The 20,185-nt window shown below is 35.4% G+C and overlaps 1 protein-coding gene across 11 annotated transcripts in view; it reads right to left on the bottom strand.

Annotated features, from left to right (window-relative positions):
• The window catches only part of EVI5 (ecotropic viral integration site 5), a 217,276-nt gene that overhangs the window by 74,480 nt on the left and 122,611 nt on the right, over positions 1-20,185 (bottom strand). For all 11 annotated transcript variants that reach the window (XM_070486836.1, XM_070486834.1, XM_044748907.2 and 8 more), the window contains 3 exons: positions 19,361-19,501; positions 18,041-18,199; positions 2,875-3,021 (listed from right to left, as the gene is read on the bottom strand). In XM_070486836.1, the coding sequence (XP_070342937.1) occupies positions 2,875-3,021; positions 18,041-18,199; positions 19,361-19,501 (447 nt within the window). The remainder of the gene's footprint in view (positions 1-2,874; positions 3,022-18,040; positions 18,200-19,360; positions 19,502-20,185) is intronic.

Below are 20,185 nucleotides of genomic sequence, written 5' to 3' on the forward strand. Positions count from 1 at the left end.
TGAAATTATATACGTCCAAGGTTATTCACTAAACACTGCTTGTAGCAGCAAAACACTGCAAAACAGCACATATGCCCATCAACAAGCACCCAGTTGTACACTTAGGTATACTAAGGTACACGCATGCAATGGAAAACAATGTACCTTAGAAACTACAAGCACTGATACTGAAAGCTCTACAAAACATACTGACCAAAAAAGCAAAAAGCAGAACGTATATTAAAGTATGCTAACTTTCAGGTAAGAAATTGAGGAAAAGAAAAATTATATAATTTTACTTGCTAGTATCTGCCTAAAGGAGACTCTGAAAGGATGTATCAGAAAATAACAAAAGCAGCCACCTAGGAAAAAGTAAAAGAAGGGGTATGTGGTAGGGTCAGGAAGGGATTGAGATAAAAGGGGAGAGAGGTGTGGGCAATGCTTTCATTTATACTTTGTTAACAAAAGATCACAGCATTATAAAAAATGTGTATGCATTAAGTTATTAAAATTTATATTAAACATAAGCAACAGATTTAATTTCTTCCTATCATTATTCCATAAATGTACAATATTATAATCACAGTAAAATATTTTGATTGACTTTCCTCACTTATTATTTACTACACAATTTTACAATTGTGTATAAGAAGTAATATACCTTTTCTCACGGATATACATATTTCTTCGTAGAACTAGAGAATATAAAATCTTTCTATAATCTTCAAAGTTAGATTTTCAAGGAAATCCCACAATCTCATTACTGGAATTCTAGGGGCCAGATGTGTTACAGAATTTCAGAGTTTTTACATTTTAGAAAAGTAATAAGGTGCATAAACCATACATTAGTATTATCCAGCAAGATCTGAGGCAGCATCCATAATGAAACAGTATACTCAATGTTTACCACAATGAAGCAGTGATGAATAAAAACCTATACCAACTGAGATAAATAAAAATTACACATGGTTATATAACAATTCAAATTAAGTTTTACTTCCAAATGAATTTGTGTGAAACTTATGAAAAAATGTTTGGGTTTCAGAGTGTTTTAGATTTTCATATTAGGGATCATAGACTTGTACTATTTCATCTTTAAATGGGAACATTCTAATTCACTTATAGAGGGAAAATAATGTTAATATTAAAAACAGTATCCTGACATTTTGCATAAATGAAGAATAAAATGAGCTTTAATAATTACTTATCAACAAATCATAAGCTATAATCATATAAGACTAAATGAAAATGAATCAGATTATATAACTGAAGGACTGGCTTCCTTGAAAAAGTTAGGTTTGTTTCTACACAACAAGATAAAACACATATGTATTTGTATATGTACTAGGGTTAGGGTGACAATTAATACACTGGTCATTCTTGAAATCTGGAAAACATTACAAAAGATTGAATAAATCAATATAAAGCTCAAACACAGGCAGAGATGGAGTGAGCATCTGTAACATACTTCACAGAGGTACTAATGAACAATTAAAAATTAAATAAAATCTCCTATCTTTCCTTAAGATTATCAACCTGAGTCCACTACTTAGATAAAGTCAAAGACAACAGTTATTTTCATCAGCAAACTCCCCAAATATTTATTTCCAAAGAACATTTTACTTTGATTAAAAGGCACTAAGGCATTTGAAGAGCAATATTAAATCCAGTAACAGCGCTATCAACACGTTTATGGAAAACTTACACCAATAATGAAAAAAGATTAAATTTAGTTCTTTATTAAAAATAAGTCAGCATAGACAATATATCATAAAAACTCAATCAGATATTAGTATGACAAGTCAAACTGATATAACTTTATGTCACAACATTTTATTTTTAAATTAGTTGTCATATCCTTCAAAAGGGACTACTCAAGTTAGTACAAATTTCAGTACTGCCTACAGATTTCTGTCAGTGTAAATTGTAACAGTCATGCATATTTATTAGGATGTAATTTCAACTCTGGATTTCAGTGACACTGATAAACCACTCAAGCTTCACTCTTGGTTTTTAATGACACCAGAACAAGTTGATGGAATTACAGCTTTATATGTGCCATTGAAAGTCTTATTTCTTATCATAGAATAACAAGGCTGGACTCTTTAAAAATTAAATGAAAGTATCATTCCTACTATTTCATCACGGAAAGATGGATGTCTAGTTTATTTTTAAAATTCCATAACTTGTCCTCGGTAATTCATTCTAATGCTCAGACCACAGTCATCTCCTTAGTTATTTCAAACACAAACACACACACCCCTCTCCTTCTATCCCACTTCCTGTCTCCTCTTGCTCTCACCACTGCTATACCATAAATTTACTTCAGGAAAAAATGTACTTGCATTCAAATCCTTTTTCTTGCTTTATGAATCTAAATACTTCACAAAAAAATAGAAAAACAGATTAGCATAATAATGGGGAATGTGCACAATTTTCCCAACTTATTAGTACATGCACACATCTTTTGCTCTCTACTCTTATCCAGGAGACATATATTAATATTGACAGACCACTAATAAGGCAGCAATTAAAGCAGAGTTGCCCTAACCTCTCTAAATTGCCTATCTTTTTGGCTGAGACATTAAAAGCTTTGGTTTTAACAGATGACAGGTCAAAAGAAAAACTGTAAAGAGCTACCCATTTCAACCACTTAGTTAACTTGTTTCCTGCACTAGCGTTTTACAAAGTGGTTGAAAATGAGGTTTCTTGCCTGAAATCTATCCCAAAGCAAGATGAGCTAACCTGGTCCAAAAGCAACCATTAAACCAAGTTCAGGAAAAGTGGGAAATAAGACTTTTTTGGTTTTAAAATAATATAATCAATGATGAGACAAAAACAAAAAAAGCATTATTATATTGACAAAAGCAGAAACTAGTTAGTTGACATATTTACCTTGCATTCAATCTCTGCTTGTCTGCGCTTTGCTTCACTTAACTGAGTAAGCAGTCCTTTGTTCTGTGCAGAAAGGTACTGCACCTTCTCCTGCAGACTGATCACCTCTTGTTCTGCTCTTCGAAGATGGTTACTATTGATCTGGTTCTAATAATTAAAAATATAAATACTCAGACTTTAGATAAAGGGCCTGAAAAAACCCACAAACTTCTACCTACCCATTTTATGCCTTGACAACATTATAAAAAATGTTATTAGTCATATGCCAATTTTATTTAACAAGTAGTTAAATACTTAGAAAAAGTTTATAAAACTGCTTTAAAAATCAAATCATCCAAAAAAATACATAAGGTTCATACTGGAAATTCTCATTATAGCTCAATTTACCATTTATAAAATAAATACCCATAAACTATAAGGATGTTTATGTAGAACTTGAAGGTATTACTTTCTGAAATAAGCAGTGTGGTACAAAGTGAGTAGATATAGGAATATGATGAATTTAACTCCTCTTCCCAGTTGCCAAAAGCAAGCACAGATCTGGTGAAAGCTACCATCACCATTTACTGAACTATAAACTCCTTGATGTCATGACATGTGTCACGTGCACTCCTACATTCCTCCAGAGTATAGCACAGTTTGTTTTTAACAAACATGGACTGTTTTGAATTCTAGCTTGCTATTTGGTGATTAAGCAAACTAGTTAATATCTCTGAGTCTCTATCTCCTCATTTGAAAAATGTATATAAAAATACTACCTATTTCTCATTTGGTTGTCTTCAAAATTAAATGAGATAATACATATAACAGGGCTTAATATATCATAAGAATTCAATAAATGCTTGCAGCTCAGTGCATAACTACAGGACATGCTAAAATAATATATAGACCTTGACTGACATGAGGTAGTTTGCCCATTCAGGCTTGCCCCAACCTGAAATCTTTCAACCACAAATTATTCTATTAGGGGCCCGAAAGAAACAGAAGGGACTTTCATAACCAAAGATAGGTAAAATCTGGATCTTCATTTAACAGTTCTTCAATCTTGGTCAAGTTATTGAATCATATCAAATTTCAGTACACTGGTATAGGCACAGACATTACTACTTGCCTTTCAAGGCTGTGTTATAAGAATTATATGAGAAAAGTTTACAAAAAGTCTCGCACGACGCCTGAAATTTAACACACACTTAAAAAAATGCCCAGCTGTTACTATTATTATACCTATTCTACCTCACTCTAAGAAAATGACCCTGCTTCTAGTTTTAATAAAAAAATCTGGATCATCCAACAGATTTAAGCTCCAAAACTTTCTACCATTTTCCTTTTACTTATCTTCCTGACTCGCAGAAGAAATGCCTCCTTTCTAAGACCATCCTCTATATTGTGCTCTTCTATCTTACTTTCAATCAATGAATATTGTCTGTTTACAAAAATAAGAGGGAAATTCTTAATACTGTATTGAAAATTTTCCACAACCTCTTTTTACTGTCACACCTCCTAACATTAAAACAAATAACTACACTTCAGAGGGATATATCTTTAACCTAAGCTACAAAGAATTCCCACAGATAACCCTCCTCCCTGCGGCCCTGATTACAAGTCCATGATGCCAAATCACAAAACATTCACACACAAAAAAACACCAAGAACTGATCATGACTCAGAAACAGTAGACAAAAACGATAGCAAGAATAGATTTTTAGGGACTCTAGATAATAAAATAATCATATAAGGACTTCATATAAAATAGTGTATGTTTAAAATTATTAGACATAAAAAGAAGCAAAAACATAAGCAAAGAACAAGTCACTGTCAAAACAATTTTCAGCAAATGTGAAAAATAACCAAACACAATTTCTAGAAATTACTATAGCCACTCATATTAAAAATTCAATTAAAGGCTTAAATAAGAGGTTAGATATAGTGAAGAAATAATTAGTGTCCCATAAGAGGTCAAGAGACATAGAAAAGAGAACAGGAAGTACAAAATATACCTGGTAAGGGTTGCAGGACAAAATAGGAAAAAAAAAGTGAGGGCCAGCCCAGTGTTGTAGTGGTTAAGTTCACACACTCTGCTTTGGTGGGCTGGGGTTCGCTGGTTCAGATCCCAGACATGGACCTACACACTGCTCATCAAACCATGCTGTGGCAGCATTCCACATACAAAATAGAGGGATATTGCCACAAACATTAGCTCAGCAAAAATCTTCCTCAATCAAAAAGAGGAAGATTGGCAACAAATGTTAGCTCAGGGTCAATCTTCCTCACCAAAAAAAAAAAAAAAAAAAAGAGCGAGATATGATGACCTAAGGGATAATAGGTGAGAACTTTTCACAACTGAAAAAAAAACCACATATAAATCCACAGTTCAGGAAGCACAACTAGTCCCAAATAGGATAAATACAAACAAACCCTCAACAAGATACATTGTAACAAAGCTTAGAATGCTAAAGAAAAGAAGAGGTAAATCAAGGGAAAAACTGAGTAGCTGTGAGATGAAGACATCTCAAGAGGAAAAATCTGTAGTGCTTAAAAAAACAAATTTCATCCTACAGTAGTATATTGAGCTATATTATCATATAAGGGTGAGAGAAAAGCATATTTTAAGAAAATGAGAGAGTTTACAATTCATGATTGAAACTGGAAAGAAACTACCAAATAAAAGTAAGAATAGAGAGCAAAAAATTGGCAAACAAGTGGACAAATCCAAATGAGCACTGACTCCATAAAACACAACAATAATGTCTAGTAATTTGGAGGTATAAAAAAAGATGTACAGGGGCCGTCCCATGGCCGAGTGGTTAAAGTTCTGTTGCTCCCCTTCGGTGGCCTGGGGTTTACGGGTTCAGATCCTGGGTGTGGACCTTCTCCACTCATCAGCCATGCTGTGGAGGCATCCCACATACAGAGCAGAGGAAGAGCATAGATGTTACCTCAGGGCTGATCTTCCTCAAGCAAAAAAAGAGGAGGATTGACAATGGATGTTAGCTCAGGGCAAATCTTCCTCACACACAAAAAAGACGCACAATCATAGTAACATGTAAGAACGGAAGCTGGAAGAAAAGCACTTGAAGTTCTTCAAAGGCCCTTTACACAGTTTGGAAGGAAGACGGAGATCATTATTAACTTTAGACTGTATTCAGTCGGGTAAGCATTTTCAATTTTTTTCAGGTAATAAATGCTAATAGAAAAGAAAAAGAATTATAAAATTCAAATTAGTAGAGAGAAAGAGAAAAAAACTAAATTAATCCAATAAAAAGCAAAGGAGAAAAAAAGAAAGAAACAGAAAGCACAAAATAAAACAATTTCAAACACATCACAATAAAGACGATTTCTGATCATAGATGTAGAGAGTCAGAAAGAGCATTACTCCCACCCTTTTAACTAAAAAAGCCAAACAAAAAACAGCCAAACTGTTAAACACAGAGAGGTGGGGTCACAGGGCAACTGACTAACCCAAATCTAAGGAGACACAGGACAGATTCAGCCAGAAGCTGTGAAGAATAATTCAGCTAGAATAAATATCAAATTGGTAGAGGCCAAGTGTGAGCCGGCTAGCGAGTATGAAGCCCAAGGTGGGGAGCAAAGTTCAAAAACTCTTATATACTTTTTCTTCATTGACTCCAACAGGTACACTCAAAGACGACTGATGAGAGTCCTGAGAAAGAGAACTGCATGGTACAGGCCTGAGGGAGGTGAACAGCAGTTAACATAGGAGGGTCACTAAACCTTGCTTGTCTCCTCTAGGGAATAAAAGGTTTAATTTGCATGGAGCAGGGCAACCAGCACAGTTGCCCTTGAGGCACTGGGGGAACCACTGCATCTGAGGAAGGGCCAGGACTGTATTTTGGGCCTAGGACTATAGCTGGAGGTAGGGCAGGAGCACTGAGAAGGCCAAACACTCCAGATCCAGGGACACAGGGCAGCCTAAGACTGAGGCTTTATCAGATAATAGGGAAGAGTTGTTCTCTGCCCCTCCGACTTCCTATAACAAGTAACAGTGGAATACTGCTCGAGACTGACCCTCTCTGAAGTGCTGTGCAAAGGGAAGACCTAAAGACATTGAGAAAACCCATTGGCAAACCAGCCTCCAATCTAAAAATAAGATATTGCTAGAGGAATTTGAAGACTGTGGTGCAAAGAGGGTAACCACAGAAACAACAAACCTCAAACCCAGCCCAACTCCTGACTATATTAACTCAAATCCCCCACATTAAAGGCCAAATAGAAGGTAAGGTGTGCCCATTTCCAGGCAAAAAAAACTATTTACCTTAGTCTACTGTCCTACACGAGATATACAATTTTCAACAAAAAATTACAAAGTGTAGGAAAAGGTAAGAAAAAATAAAACACTACCAAGAGACAAAGCAATCAACAGAACCAGCCTCAAGTATGACACAGATATTGAAATTATCTGACAGGGAATTTAAACAACTGTGATTAATATGCTGAAGGCTCTAAGGGAAAGGTGAAAAACATACAAGATCAGATAGGTAATATCAGCAGATAAATGAAAACCATAAGAATCCAACAGAAATGCTAGAAATGGAAAACAACAGTAATAGATGTGAAGAATGCCTTCAGTGTCTCATCAGAGAACGTACAAAGTGGAGGAAAGAATCAGTGCTCTCAATAAGTCAACAGAAACACTTCAGTCAATAGAAACAAAAGCACAAAGAGAGAAAATAATGGGGGGGAGGGGAAGAACAGAACATCCAACATCAAACAATCTAACATATGTGTAACTGGAATCCCAGGAGGAGAAGAGAGTATGGGACAGAAGAAATATTTGAAGAAATAATGACCAAGAATTTTCCAAATTGCACGGCAGACACAAATCCACAAGTCCAAGAAGCTCAAAGAAAAAACAAAGCAAAAAACACATCAAATCATATCATATTCAAACTGCTAAAAAAGAAAAGACAGAGGAAATCTTGAAGGCAGCCAGAAGGGGCAAAAAGCATTACACACAGAGGAATAAAAGTAAGAATTACAACAGAATTCTGGCTTGCATGGTTTCTGACAAGAAGAGTAACTTAAAGTATTGAAAGAAAAACCTAACAACCCAGAATGCAATATCCAGCAAATAATATGCTTTTTTTAATTGAGTTAATGATAGGGTACAAACTTGTAAAATTTCAGTTGTACATTATTGATTGTCAGTCATATTGCAGGTGCACCACTCTACCTGCTGTGCCCACCCTCCACCCCACCTTTCCCCTGGTAGCCACCAATCTGTTCTCTCTGTCTACATTTTTAAATTCCTCATATGAGTGGAGTCATACAGAGATTGTCCTTCTCTAACTGGCTTATTTCACTTAACATAATTCCCTCCAGGTGCATCCATGTTATTGCAAATGGAATGCTTTTGTTCTGTTTTACAGCTGAGTAGTATTCCATTGTATATATGTACCACATCTTCTTTATCCATTCATCTGTTGATGGGCACTTAGGTTGCTTCCATGTCCTGGCTATTGTAAATAATGCTGCAATAAACATTGGGGTGTATAGGACTTTAGGAATTGCTGACTTCAAGCTCTTTGGATAGATACCCAGTATGGAATAGCTGGGTCGTATGGTAGTTCTATTTTTAATTTTTTGAGGAATCTCCATACTGTTTTCCATAGTGGCTGCACCAGTTTGGATTCCCACCAGCAGTGTATGAGAGTTCCTTTTTCTCCACAACCTCTCCAACATTTGTTACTATTAGTTTTAGATATTTTTGTCATTCTAATGGGTGTAAGGTGATATCTTAATGTAGTTTTGATTTGCATTTCCCTGATGATCAGCGATGATGAACATCTTTTCATGTGCCTATTGGCCATCTGTATATCTTCTTTGGAGAAATGTCTGTTCATGTCTCCAGCCCATTTTTTTATCGGGTTGTTTGATTTTTTGTTGTTGAGTTGTGTGAGTTCTTTATATATTATGGATATTAAGCCTTTGTCAGATATATGACTTGCAAATTTTTTTTCCCAGTTAGTGGGTTGTTTTTTTGTTTCAATCCTGTTTTCATTTTCCTTGAAGAAGCTCTTTAGTCTGATGAAGTCCCATTTGTTAATTCTTTCTATTGTTTCCCCTCTCTGAGGAGACGTGCTGTCCAAAAAGATCCTTTTAATACTGATGTCAAAGAGTGTACTGCCTACGTTTTCTTCTAGAAGCCTTATGGTTTCAGGTCTCACCTTCAGGTCTTTGATCCATTTTGAGTTTATTTTGGTAAATGGTGAGAAAGAATGGTCAATTTTCATTCTTTTACATGTGGCTTTCCACTTTTCCCAGCACCATTTGTTGAAAAGACTTCCTTTTCTCCATTGTATGACCTCAGCTCCTTTGTTGAAGATTAGCTGCCCATAGATGTGTGGTTTTATTTCTGGACTTTCAATTCTGTTCCATTGATCTGTGCACCTGTTTTTGTACCAGTACCATGCTGTTTTGATTACTGTAGCTTTGTAGTATGTTTTGAAGTCAGGGATTGTGATTCCTCCAGCTTTGTTCTTTTTTCTCAGGATTGCTTTAGCAATTCGGGGTCTTTTGTTGCCCCATATGAATTTTAGGATTCTTTGTTCTAATTCTGTAAAGAATGTCATTGGGATTCTGATTGGGATGGCGTTGAATCTGTAGATTGCTTTAGGTAGAACGGACATTTTAACTATGTTTATTCTTCCAATCCATGTACATGGAATGTCTTTCCATCTCTTTATGTCGTCATCCAATTCTCTCAGAAAGGCCTTGTAATTTTCATTATATAGGTCCTTCACTTCCTTAGTTAAATTTATCCCGAGGTATTTTATTCTTTTTGTTGCGATTGTGAATGATATTGTGTTCTTGAGTTCTTTTTCTGTTAGCTCGTTATTAGAATATAGAAATGCTACTGATTTATGCAAATTGATTTTATACCCTGCAACTTTGCTGTAGTTGTTGATTACTTCTAAGAGTTTTCCAATGGATTCTTTGGGGTTTTCTATATATAAGATCATGTTGTCTGCAAACAGCGAGAGTTTCACTTCTTGCCTCCCTATTTGGATTCCTTTTATTCCTTTTTCTTGACTGATTGCTCTGGCCAGGACTTCCAGTACTATGTTAAATAAGACTGGTGATAGAGGGCATCCTTGTCTTGTTCCTGTTTTCAGGGGGATGGCGTTCAGTTTTTGCCCATTGAGTATGATGTTGGCTGTGGGTTTGTCATATCTGGCCTTTATTATGTTGAGGTAGTTCCCTTCTATGCCCATTTTGTTCAGTTTTTATCATAAATTGCTGCTGGATCTTGTCAAATGCTTTCTCTGCATCTATTGAGATGATCATGTGGTTTTTATTCCTCAGTTTGTTGATGTGGTGTATCACGTTGATTGATTTGCGGATGTTGAACCATCCCTGTGTCCCTGCTATGAATCCCACTTGATCATGATGTATGATCATTTTGATGAGTTGCTGAATTCTGGTTGCCAAAATTTTGCTTAGAATTTTTGCATCTATGTTCATCAGTGATATTGGCCTGTAGTTCTCTTTTCTCGTGGTGTCCTTGTCAGGCTTTGGTATCAGAGTGATGTTGGCCTTGGAGAATGTGTTAGGAAGTGTTCCATCCTCCCTAATTTTTTGGAATAGCTTGAAAAGGATAGGTATTAAATCCTCTCTGAAAGTTTGGTAGAATTCCCCAGGAAAGCCATCTGGTCCTGGGGTTTTATTCTTTGGGATGTTTTTGATTGCTGTTTCAATCTCTTTCCTTGTGATTGGTCTGTTCAAATTGTCTGCTTCTTCTTGAGTGAGCTTTGGGAGATTGTAGGAGTCCAAGAATTTATCCATTTCCTCTAGGTTATCCATTTTGTTGGCATATAATTTTTCATAGTATTCTCTTATAATCCGTTGTATTTCTGGAGAGTCTGTTGTTATTTCTCCTCGCTCATTTCTGATTTTGTTCATTTGAGCTTTCTCCCTTTTTTCTTTGCAAGTCTGGCTAGGGGTTTGTCAATTTTATTTATCTTCTCAAAGAATCAGCTCTTTGTTTCATTGATCCTTTCTACCGCCTTTTTCGTTTCAAGAGCATTTATTTCTGCTCTCATTTTTATTATTTCTCTCCTTCTGCTGACTTTGGGCTTTGTTTGTTCTTCTTTCTCTAATTCAGTTAGGTGTAGTTTAAGATTGCTTATTTGGGATTTTTCTTGTTTGTTAAGATGTGTCTGTATTGTGATGAGTTTTCCTCTTAATACAGCTTTTGCTGTGTCCCATATGAGTTGGTATGGCATGTTATCATTTTCATTTGTCTCCAGGTGTTTTTTTATTTCTTCTTTAATTTCTTCAATGATCCATTGCTTGTTCAGTAGTGTGTTGTTTAGTCTCCACATCTTTGTGCCTTTCTCAGCTTTTTTCTTGTAATTAATTTCTAGCCTTATAGCATTATGATTGGAGAAGATGCTTGCTATTATTTCATTTTTTAAAAAATTTGTAGAGGTTTACCTTGTTTCCCAACATATGGTCTATCCTTGAGAATGTTCCCTGCGCACTTGAGAAGAATGTGTATTCTGCTGTTTTAGGATGAAGCGTTCTATAAATGTCTATCAAGTCCAATTGTTTTAGTTTTTCGTTTAGCTCCACTATTTCCTTGTTGATTTTCTGTCTGGATGATCTGTCCATTGATGTGAGTGGGGTGTTGAGGTCCCCTACTATTATTGTGTTGTTTTTAACATCTTCCTTAAGGTCTGTTAATAGTTGCTTTATGAACGTTAGTGTTCCTGTGTTGGGTGTATAGATATTTATAAGTGTTATTTCTTCTTGATGAAGTGTCCCTTTGATCATTATATATTGTCCCTCTGTTTCTCTCTTTACCTGCCTTATTTTGAAATCCGTTTTGTCTGATGTAAGTATTGCAACACTTGCTTTCTTTTGCTTGCTGTTAGCTTGAAGTATTGTCTTCCACCCCTTCACTCTGAGCCTGTGTTTGTCCTTGGGGCTGAGCTGTGTTTCCTGGAGGCAACAAATTGTTGGATCTTGTTCTTTAATCCATTTTGCTACTGTGTGTCTTTTTATTGGAGAGTTCAATCCGTTTACATTGAGGGTGATTATTGATGCATTTGGACTTAATGTTGTCAATCTGTTGCTCGTTATCTGGTTTTCCTGTATTACCTTTGCTTCTTGTCCTGTGTGTTTTAGCCTATCCATTGACTACTGCAATTTCTTATGCTGGGTTTCTTACATTTTTCCTTATTTGTGTTTTGTGGCTCTGTTCTGTTTTTTAGTTTAGTGGCTACCCTGAAGTTTGTATTTAGAATCTCATGTATAATATAGTCTATTCTCTGGTGGTCTCTTACTTACTTGGCCTAGACTAATTTAGTCCCTTTCCTCTTCCCCTCCTAAATTATTATTTCCATTTCTTATTCCAACTCATGTTATGAGTTTGTAGTTAGGGTGATAAGATCGTCTTTGCTTTGGTGGTTTCCTTACCTTTATCCTAAGGCTATAGTTGAATATTTGCTATCCTATTCTGGTTCTATCTATGTGTCTCCCTACTCTGTGGTTTGTGACCCCTTTCTCCCTTTTTTTCTTTTTTCAGGTATGAGAGCCTTCTTGAGGATTTCTTGTAGTGGAGGACTTTTGGTTACAAATTCCCTTAACTTTTGTTTGTCTGGAAAAGATTTAATTTCTCCCTCAAATCTGAAGGATATTTTTGCTGGATAGTGTATTCTTGGCTGAAGATTTTTAACTTTTAAAGTTTTGAATATGTCACTCCATTCTCTCCTAGCTTGTCAGGTTTCCGTAGAGAAATCTGCTGAAAGTCTGATAGGAGTTCCTTTGTAGGTTATTTTCTTCTGTCTTGCTGTCCTGAGTATTCTTTTTTCTCTTTCATTTTTGCCATTTTTACTACTATATACCTTGCAGTAGGTCTTTTTACATTGACAAATCTAGGAGATCTGAAAGCTTCCTCCACACACATTTCTCCCTCAATCCCTAGATTTGGGAAGTTCTCTTCTATTATTTTATTAAGCACACTTTCTGCTCCATTTTCCTTTTCCACGTCCTCAGGAATTCCAATGATCCTTAAATTCTTTCTCCTCATTGAATCCGCTATTTCTCTGCTATTTTCCTCATTTTTTAAAATCCTTAGTTCTCTTTCTTCCTCTGTCTGGAGTCATTCAGCCTGTCTATCTTCGATTATGCTAATTTTCTCCTCTATGGTGTCTACATGGGCATTCAGGGAATCCGTATTCTGTTTTATCTAGTCCACAGTATTTTTCATCTCTAGTAATTCTGTTTGATTCTTCTTTATAGTTTCAATCTCTTTTGTGAAGTAACTCCAGAACTCGTTGACTTGTTTCTCTATCTTTCCCTCTACCTCATTGAGTTTTTTGATGATACTCTGAACTCATTTTCACTTAGTTTACCTATTTCCAAGTCCTCAGGACTTAATTCTGTGTTTTTATTGTTTTCCTTCTGTTCTGGAGCTTTTATAAATTGCTGGATGGTAGAGGAGTGGTTTTTGCGCACGATGGTAGAATTCGGTTGCAGTTACACCCTGTCGCCACTAGATGGGGGTCGAGAGCCACACGTTCTGAGCTCTCCACCTTCAGGTAAGATGGCAGTGCTCAGCCTGGGTTCAGGGAGGAGGCGGAGTTTCTCTCACGCGCCAATCTGGATTCCGATCAGCTCTCGTTCTCTGGTCTCCTGATGCCCTGGCTTGATGGGGTCCCTGCACATGGAAGCTTTCCCCCGTCAGTGGGTTTCCACTGCACTGGCAGTGGGAGTCCTGGACGATCCCCCGGTCGCGTGGCCCCTCCCCCACTCCTTCCCCTACCCGCAGCAGTGATCCCAGTCTCTAGGGGAGGGAGCGAAGTTCTCTCCTACCCTGTTTCAGCTCCTCCGAGGCCAGTAGCAGCCTCTCCGTCCTCCTTCATCTTGGTGCTGTAGGTCTCTGATGGTCTGGCATTAGGTTTATTGGCTGAAATTCAGTTTTCCCAATCCTTTGTTGTAGTTTGGAGGGGAGAGAGTCCCGGGTCAGCTCACCCCACCATTTTGCTCCACCCCTTTATAATTTGCTTTTAAATTAGAGAAATAAATACTTTCTCAAACAAATGAGAACTAAGAGAATCCACTGCCAGTAGACCAGCAGTACGAGAAATGTTAAAGGAAGTTCTCTTCAAGTAGAAGGAATATGACCCCAGACAGATACATGGATTTATACAAAGAAATAAAGAGGGCTAAAAAGGAATAACTGAAGGGAAAATTAATTTCATTAAAAATTTTTAAAATTTCTTTGAAAGATTCACTGATTAATGCAAAATTAGTAGCACATATGATGCTGGTACTATCTGTAAAAGCAAAATATATAACAACAATAGCACAAAGGATAGGAGAAAGAATTGGGAATATATCATTGTAAGGACCTTACACTACATGTGAAGGGTAAAATACTATTTGAACGTAAGCTCTGATTAAAGATTTATATTGTACAACCTAGAGCAACTACTAAAATGTTTTTTAAAGGAATATAAATAAATAAGTCACTTGTGGAGATAAAATGGAACCATAATAAATGCCCAATAAACCCAACAAAAAGAAGAAAAAAGAAATAAAGAACAAATGGAGTAAACAGAAAATAGCTAGCAAGGTGATAAATATTAATCCAAATAGAATCACAAAACATGAACCAAACATGACAGCTAAAACAGACTGTGAGATCACATTTTTTTATAGCTTTATTGAGACATATTCACACACCATAAATTCACCTAAAGTGTACATACATAGAGTTCAGTGGCTTTTAGTATATTCACACAGTTGTATAACCATTTACTAGATTGGATTTTAACAAATATCCATCTATATGCTGTTTATCAGAGACATAAACAGGTTGAAATTAAAAGGATGGAAAAAGATATATAAAGCAAATACTAAATAATAAACAGCCTGGATAATTATATGAAAACAAATAGATTAAATAAAAAAGCATCCTTAAGGATAAAGACAGTCAATACATAATGATAAGATTCATTTTGCCACAAAAATATAACAATTAAAAGTTTGTATGTTCCTCTAAAAGGGGCTCAGAATATTTTAATCCCCCCCCCCCAAATCATCACAATTCCAAAGAGAAATGAAAGATCCACAATCACAATAGAAGATATCAATATAAATTAGTATTTGAAAGATCAGGCAACACAAAAACACTAGAAAAGATATAGAAGATACAAACAATACAGTTAAAAAGTTGGATCAAATGTAAGGTAAGACTCAAAAGACCATATTCTCTGACCACAATGCAATTAAGTTAAAATAACGACATGAACTACTAACGAAGTGAACCAGAAACCTATACATTCAGAAACATAAAAGATGCTGGTAAACAACTTTTGAGTCAAAGAAGCAATTTTAAGGAAAGTAAAAAAGTATGGAACTGAAGAATAAAAAATGTACTAGTAAAGAAGACACATAATATCTAGGAGTACAAGGAAAGGGGGAAAAAATGAAACCCAAGCAACATATAATGAAAGGGTATAATAAAGAATAGAACTGAACTATCTAGAAAACAATGGTACAACATGGAGGATCAACAAAAATTTTAAAATCCAATCTTTAAAAAGATTAATAAAAAGGGCAAACTTCTCCAAGGCTTTTCAAGAAAATAATGAAGGCACAAATAAACACTGTTAGGAATGAAAAGAGGGACATAAATATAGATTCAGTGAAAATACTTTTTTAAAAAGATAATTTAAACAACTTTAAGTGATAAATTTAAAAATTTAGATGAAATGGACAGTCTCCTAGGGAAATAGATTTCACCAAACCAGACTCAAAAAGAAACAGAAAATCTGAAAAGATCTATAAACCTTCAACAAGTAGGATGAATAGGTATCATTTCCACAAAACGAAAAGACAAGACTATTTAAAGGAACACATTCCAGCAAATATTCAAGTAATGGGTAATTCCAATCTTACATAAAATTTCTGAGAACAGAATAAAATCCAATCCAATCCAACCCATTCACCAAGTTTACTCTAACCTTGGTAGCAAAACCAGATAAGAGTCTCCCCCAAAAGGAAAATTATAGTACAATCTAAGTTAAGCACCAAAAATCTAAAACACTGAAAACTTGAATCCAGCAGTGGGAACGGGTTGTATACGTCTCTGTGTATCTGCTCTGTATCACAAACTTGTTTGGTTTTTAGTATTTTGATAACTGTACCTTAATACAACCGGTTTACTTTCTAATCCTATGTATTTTACTTTATGCATTAAAAAATATTATTTTGAGAAGGGGTCCATAGGCTTCAGACTGCCAAAGGGGTTGATGGCACACACAAAAATGCTAAGAACCCCTGTACTGAAGAAACTCTTAGAGATATACACAAGGAAACATGTGCAACACTGTTTAGAGCAGCACTGTTTGTAATAGCAAAAATCAGGAGACATAAAGAGGAGAGTGGCTCAATGAACTAAGGAACACTAACTAGGTGGAGTTTCCTGAAAGTCATTAAAATTAAGGAACTGGAGCTACATGTATCAACAAGGACAAACCTCTTAATCTGGATGCTGGATACATGGGTGCTTGATATAACACCCTCTAAATGACTAATATAGCGTTACCATTACACCACACTGTTTTTAATTATTTTTTTCATTTTGCAATGAGAAAACTTCATGGATCCTCACCAGTTTAAGCACTGGCGTGTAGGAACCAGTGCCTTACACCACTTCTCTTCCAGCAAAATCCACCCCAAATCAGACTCATTATAGTCAGGCCCAGCTTAAAATACAAATTCCTTAGGAAGCCTTTCTCCAAATCATCCCAATGGAATTAATTTTCCCCTCCTATTCTCTACAGCCATTTCTATTTAACTTTCTCATTACTAGATTTCCGAATTACATACTTTTACCAGTTTTACTGAGATATAATTACATACGGCACTGTGTAAGTTTAAGGTGTATAGCATAATAACTTACATATATTGTGAGATGATTACTACAATAAATTTTGTTAACATCCATCATTTCACATAATGAATTAAATTAAATATAGTTTGTGAGCGCCCGATTTCTCAAGTGTAGGTTCTTTGATGCCTAGACAGTGCTTTGTACTCACAAATTCTCAAAACCATTTTTGTTGAATTTGATTCATTCACCTACATCCACTGTGAAATAAATTCTAAACACTGGCTTAAAAGTTGTGTTTGCATCTTTAATATCTACAGAAATAGAATTTGATTATAGAAATAAAACATCCCGTTATGCAAGCTAGATTTCTACTTTTCATAATCTTACTGCTATTTTTAATTACAACGAAAAATATAAGATAATAACTTTGAACAATGTAAAACAAGATACACTTCTTCTAAAAGATTGACATGTTCAGGTTATGTTCCAGTTGGGATGACCATTTTGCACACAGGTATACAGAATGATACATGTGTTAACTATGCCCCCTACTGACTGAATAAATATTTGAAAGCCAAATAACGTCACAGAGAATACAGAATACAGCCCACACAAACGTAACACATAAAAAACAAATGTACTTTTATAATGCAAATGGGTTTCATAAGAAAGACTTTGCAGATCTTAAGTCAAGTACATTTAAGATAGGATTTATTAGAGAAAGCGGGAACTTGAGAAGAAAGAAGTATAATTTTGAAATTGACTGCTCAGAATCACCACTTCACACAACTTTAGGAAGCATCATTCACATTATATTCTACAGAGTGGTTGTCAACCAGAGGCAATTTTGCTGCCCAGGAGAATTTTTGTCCTAACACCTGGGCAGGGGGTGGGGTGGTGGGCACAGTGCTACTGGCATCTAATGGGCAGAGGCCAGGGATGCTGCTACACATCCTACAAGGCACAGGCCAGTCCCCACAATAAAGAATTATTTGGACCAAAATGTTAATAGTATCAAGATTGACAAATTTTTGCTCCATGCGAATATTCCCTCTCAAGTTGTGCAATAAGGCAACAGAGTCAAATAGAGTTTTATGACTTGCTTAAACTTTGTCGAATGGATCAAAGAAGACATTAAATCTCTGACATAAAAGAATACAGTTTTTAGCCCTTTTCATTTGGGCTAGAAAATTGCAGTCATATGTCCACCTTTTAACTCTATTCTATGGATGACAGAATCCGTGCATACACTTTTGATCCGCTAACAATATTTTTGAAAGCTACTGGGCTTTCCGATCATACCTGTGTTTCCATTTCCATCATCCTTTGTTTTATTTCTCTTATTTCTGCCTGTGTTTCAGCTTCTCTAAGTCGAATGGTCATCAGTTCATCTTGTAACTCATTCATAGCATTTTTCTTAGGTGGGTCTTTCCATCTCCCAGTAGTACGAGCTAAGTGGCGCTAAAACACAAAAATGATATCGCGACAAATATCCCCAGTATCAAAATAAGAACTAACTTTACTGAGCACTTATTTTAGGTCCAGTACTATATTAAGAACTTTATAGCATTATTTTATTTAATCCCCTGACTTAAAAGTCAGGCACTATTATCTTTATTATACAGGTAAGAAAATGGAAATTGTGATTAACTTCAGAAAGGTCACACAGCCAGTAAATGGCAGGTCTGGGATATATACTCAGATATAGTTCAAAATTTTTTTTATACTGTGGATTAATTACTGTAAAGAATGCAATTTTCACCGTAATTTTTTTTTTTTTTTTTACCAAGGGAGATTTTTCACATTATTTTTAATGAACTCCCAAGAAAAGGGGAAAAAATGGGGCCATTCACGAATTAAGGAAGCAATATTACAAGTTAGGAGCAGTGTTCTCAAAATATCCATGGTGAAGGACCAGTTTTGTTTTGTTTTTAATTTTCAGTTTATTCCTGCTGATACTTCCCAAAATACATTAAAAAAAAAAATCCATGGTAATATCAAGGACTAACTTCAGTCTTTGCTAAGCGCATCCTCTCATCCCAAATTCAAACCAAGATCATTACTCTGAAACTATGTCTAGTTTTCTTTTCCTTCCCTCTCTCCCTTCTATTTTATAGATTGTTTTGTTGTTGTTGTAGATCTTTTTCAACAGTTTCCCTCAACTGTGAATAAATCTGTGGGCATATAACTAGTTAAACGTCTGATTTATTTGGTGAGATAACCAATTTCCAAAAGAAGTTATGAATTTACAGACAAATTTATTTTGGTGTCGCCCTTCTGATGTTTCACACTGACCAATGGATTTAACAGAAGAAGTACGTACTAGATAAAGGAATATTTTCTTACAGTTCTTTAGGAAGATACATAAATCACAATCGTATAACAACAAAAATACGACTTGATCTCTATTTTATCTTCTATTTAATTGTAAGAATTAAAAAGGGAGAAATAGCTAAAAAGTTTTTTCAATTTATAAATGCTCTCAGTTTTGTACATTAAACAAGGTCTTTCTCATGTTAAACTCAAATCCTACAGTTGATCATCAGCTTCTTCAAACTCGTACAAACTGGATATTCAGTTTTAACCCTCTTTTTAAAGAGCACACAAAATACATTGATATACCTGCCAGTGTTCCTCCAAATCCTTGACTTGTTGTCTAAGTTCTTTCAAACCCATAATAGCTTCTGCTTCTCTCAGTTTCACAGCAATGAGTTCTTCCTGAAGCCTTGCAAGGTTATTCTCATCAGGAAAGGAGTTGTTTCTCTAAAGCAAGAATAATTTAACTTGGTATTTTTTTAGTTTAAAGAATAAAATAAAATATAGCATAATAAGAGCTATTTTGCCCCATATGTAATCATACCTAATTTTACAGAGTTTGATTGAAACATAATTCACAAACCACAAAATTTATTCTTTTAACGTACACTGGTCAGCGGTTTTTAAGAGTACTCACAGGGTTGTCCAACCACCATCACAATCTAATTTCATAACATTTTAATCACTCCCAAAAGAAATCCTATATCCATTAGCAGTCACTCCATATTTCCCCTCCCTCCAGCCCCAGGCAACTAATCTACCTTTGTCTCTATGGAGTTGCCTACTCTCGGCATTTCATATAAATGGAATCATACATAAATATAATATGTGGCCTTTTATGACTAGCTTCTTTCACTCAGCATAATATTTTCAAGGTTCATCCCTTTGTATTGCTAAATAATATTCCATTGTATGGATATACCGCATTTTATTTATCCCACCAGTTAGTGAAAATTTGGGTTGTTTCCTCTTTTTGGCTATTATGAATAATGCTGCTATGAACATTTGCGTAAAAGTTTTTGTGTGGATGTATGTTTTTAATTCTTTTGAGTGACATACCAAGGAGCAAAACTGATGGATCAGATGGTAATTCCACACTTAACTTTTAAGAAACTTTTCCAAAGCAGCTAT

Source organism: Equus asinus, chromosome 16 (genome assembly GCF_041296235.1).
Source record: "Equus asinus isolate D_3611 breed Donkey chromosome 16, EquAss-T2T_v2, whole genome shotgun sequence".
In the NCBI taxonomy this organism is placed as follows: domain Eukaryota; kingdom Metazoa; phylum Chordata; class Mammalia; order Perissodactyla; family Equidae; genus Equus; species Equus asinus.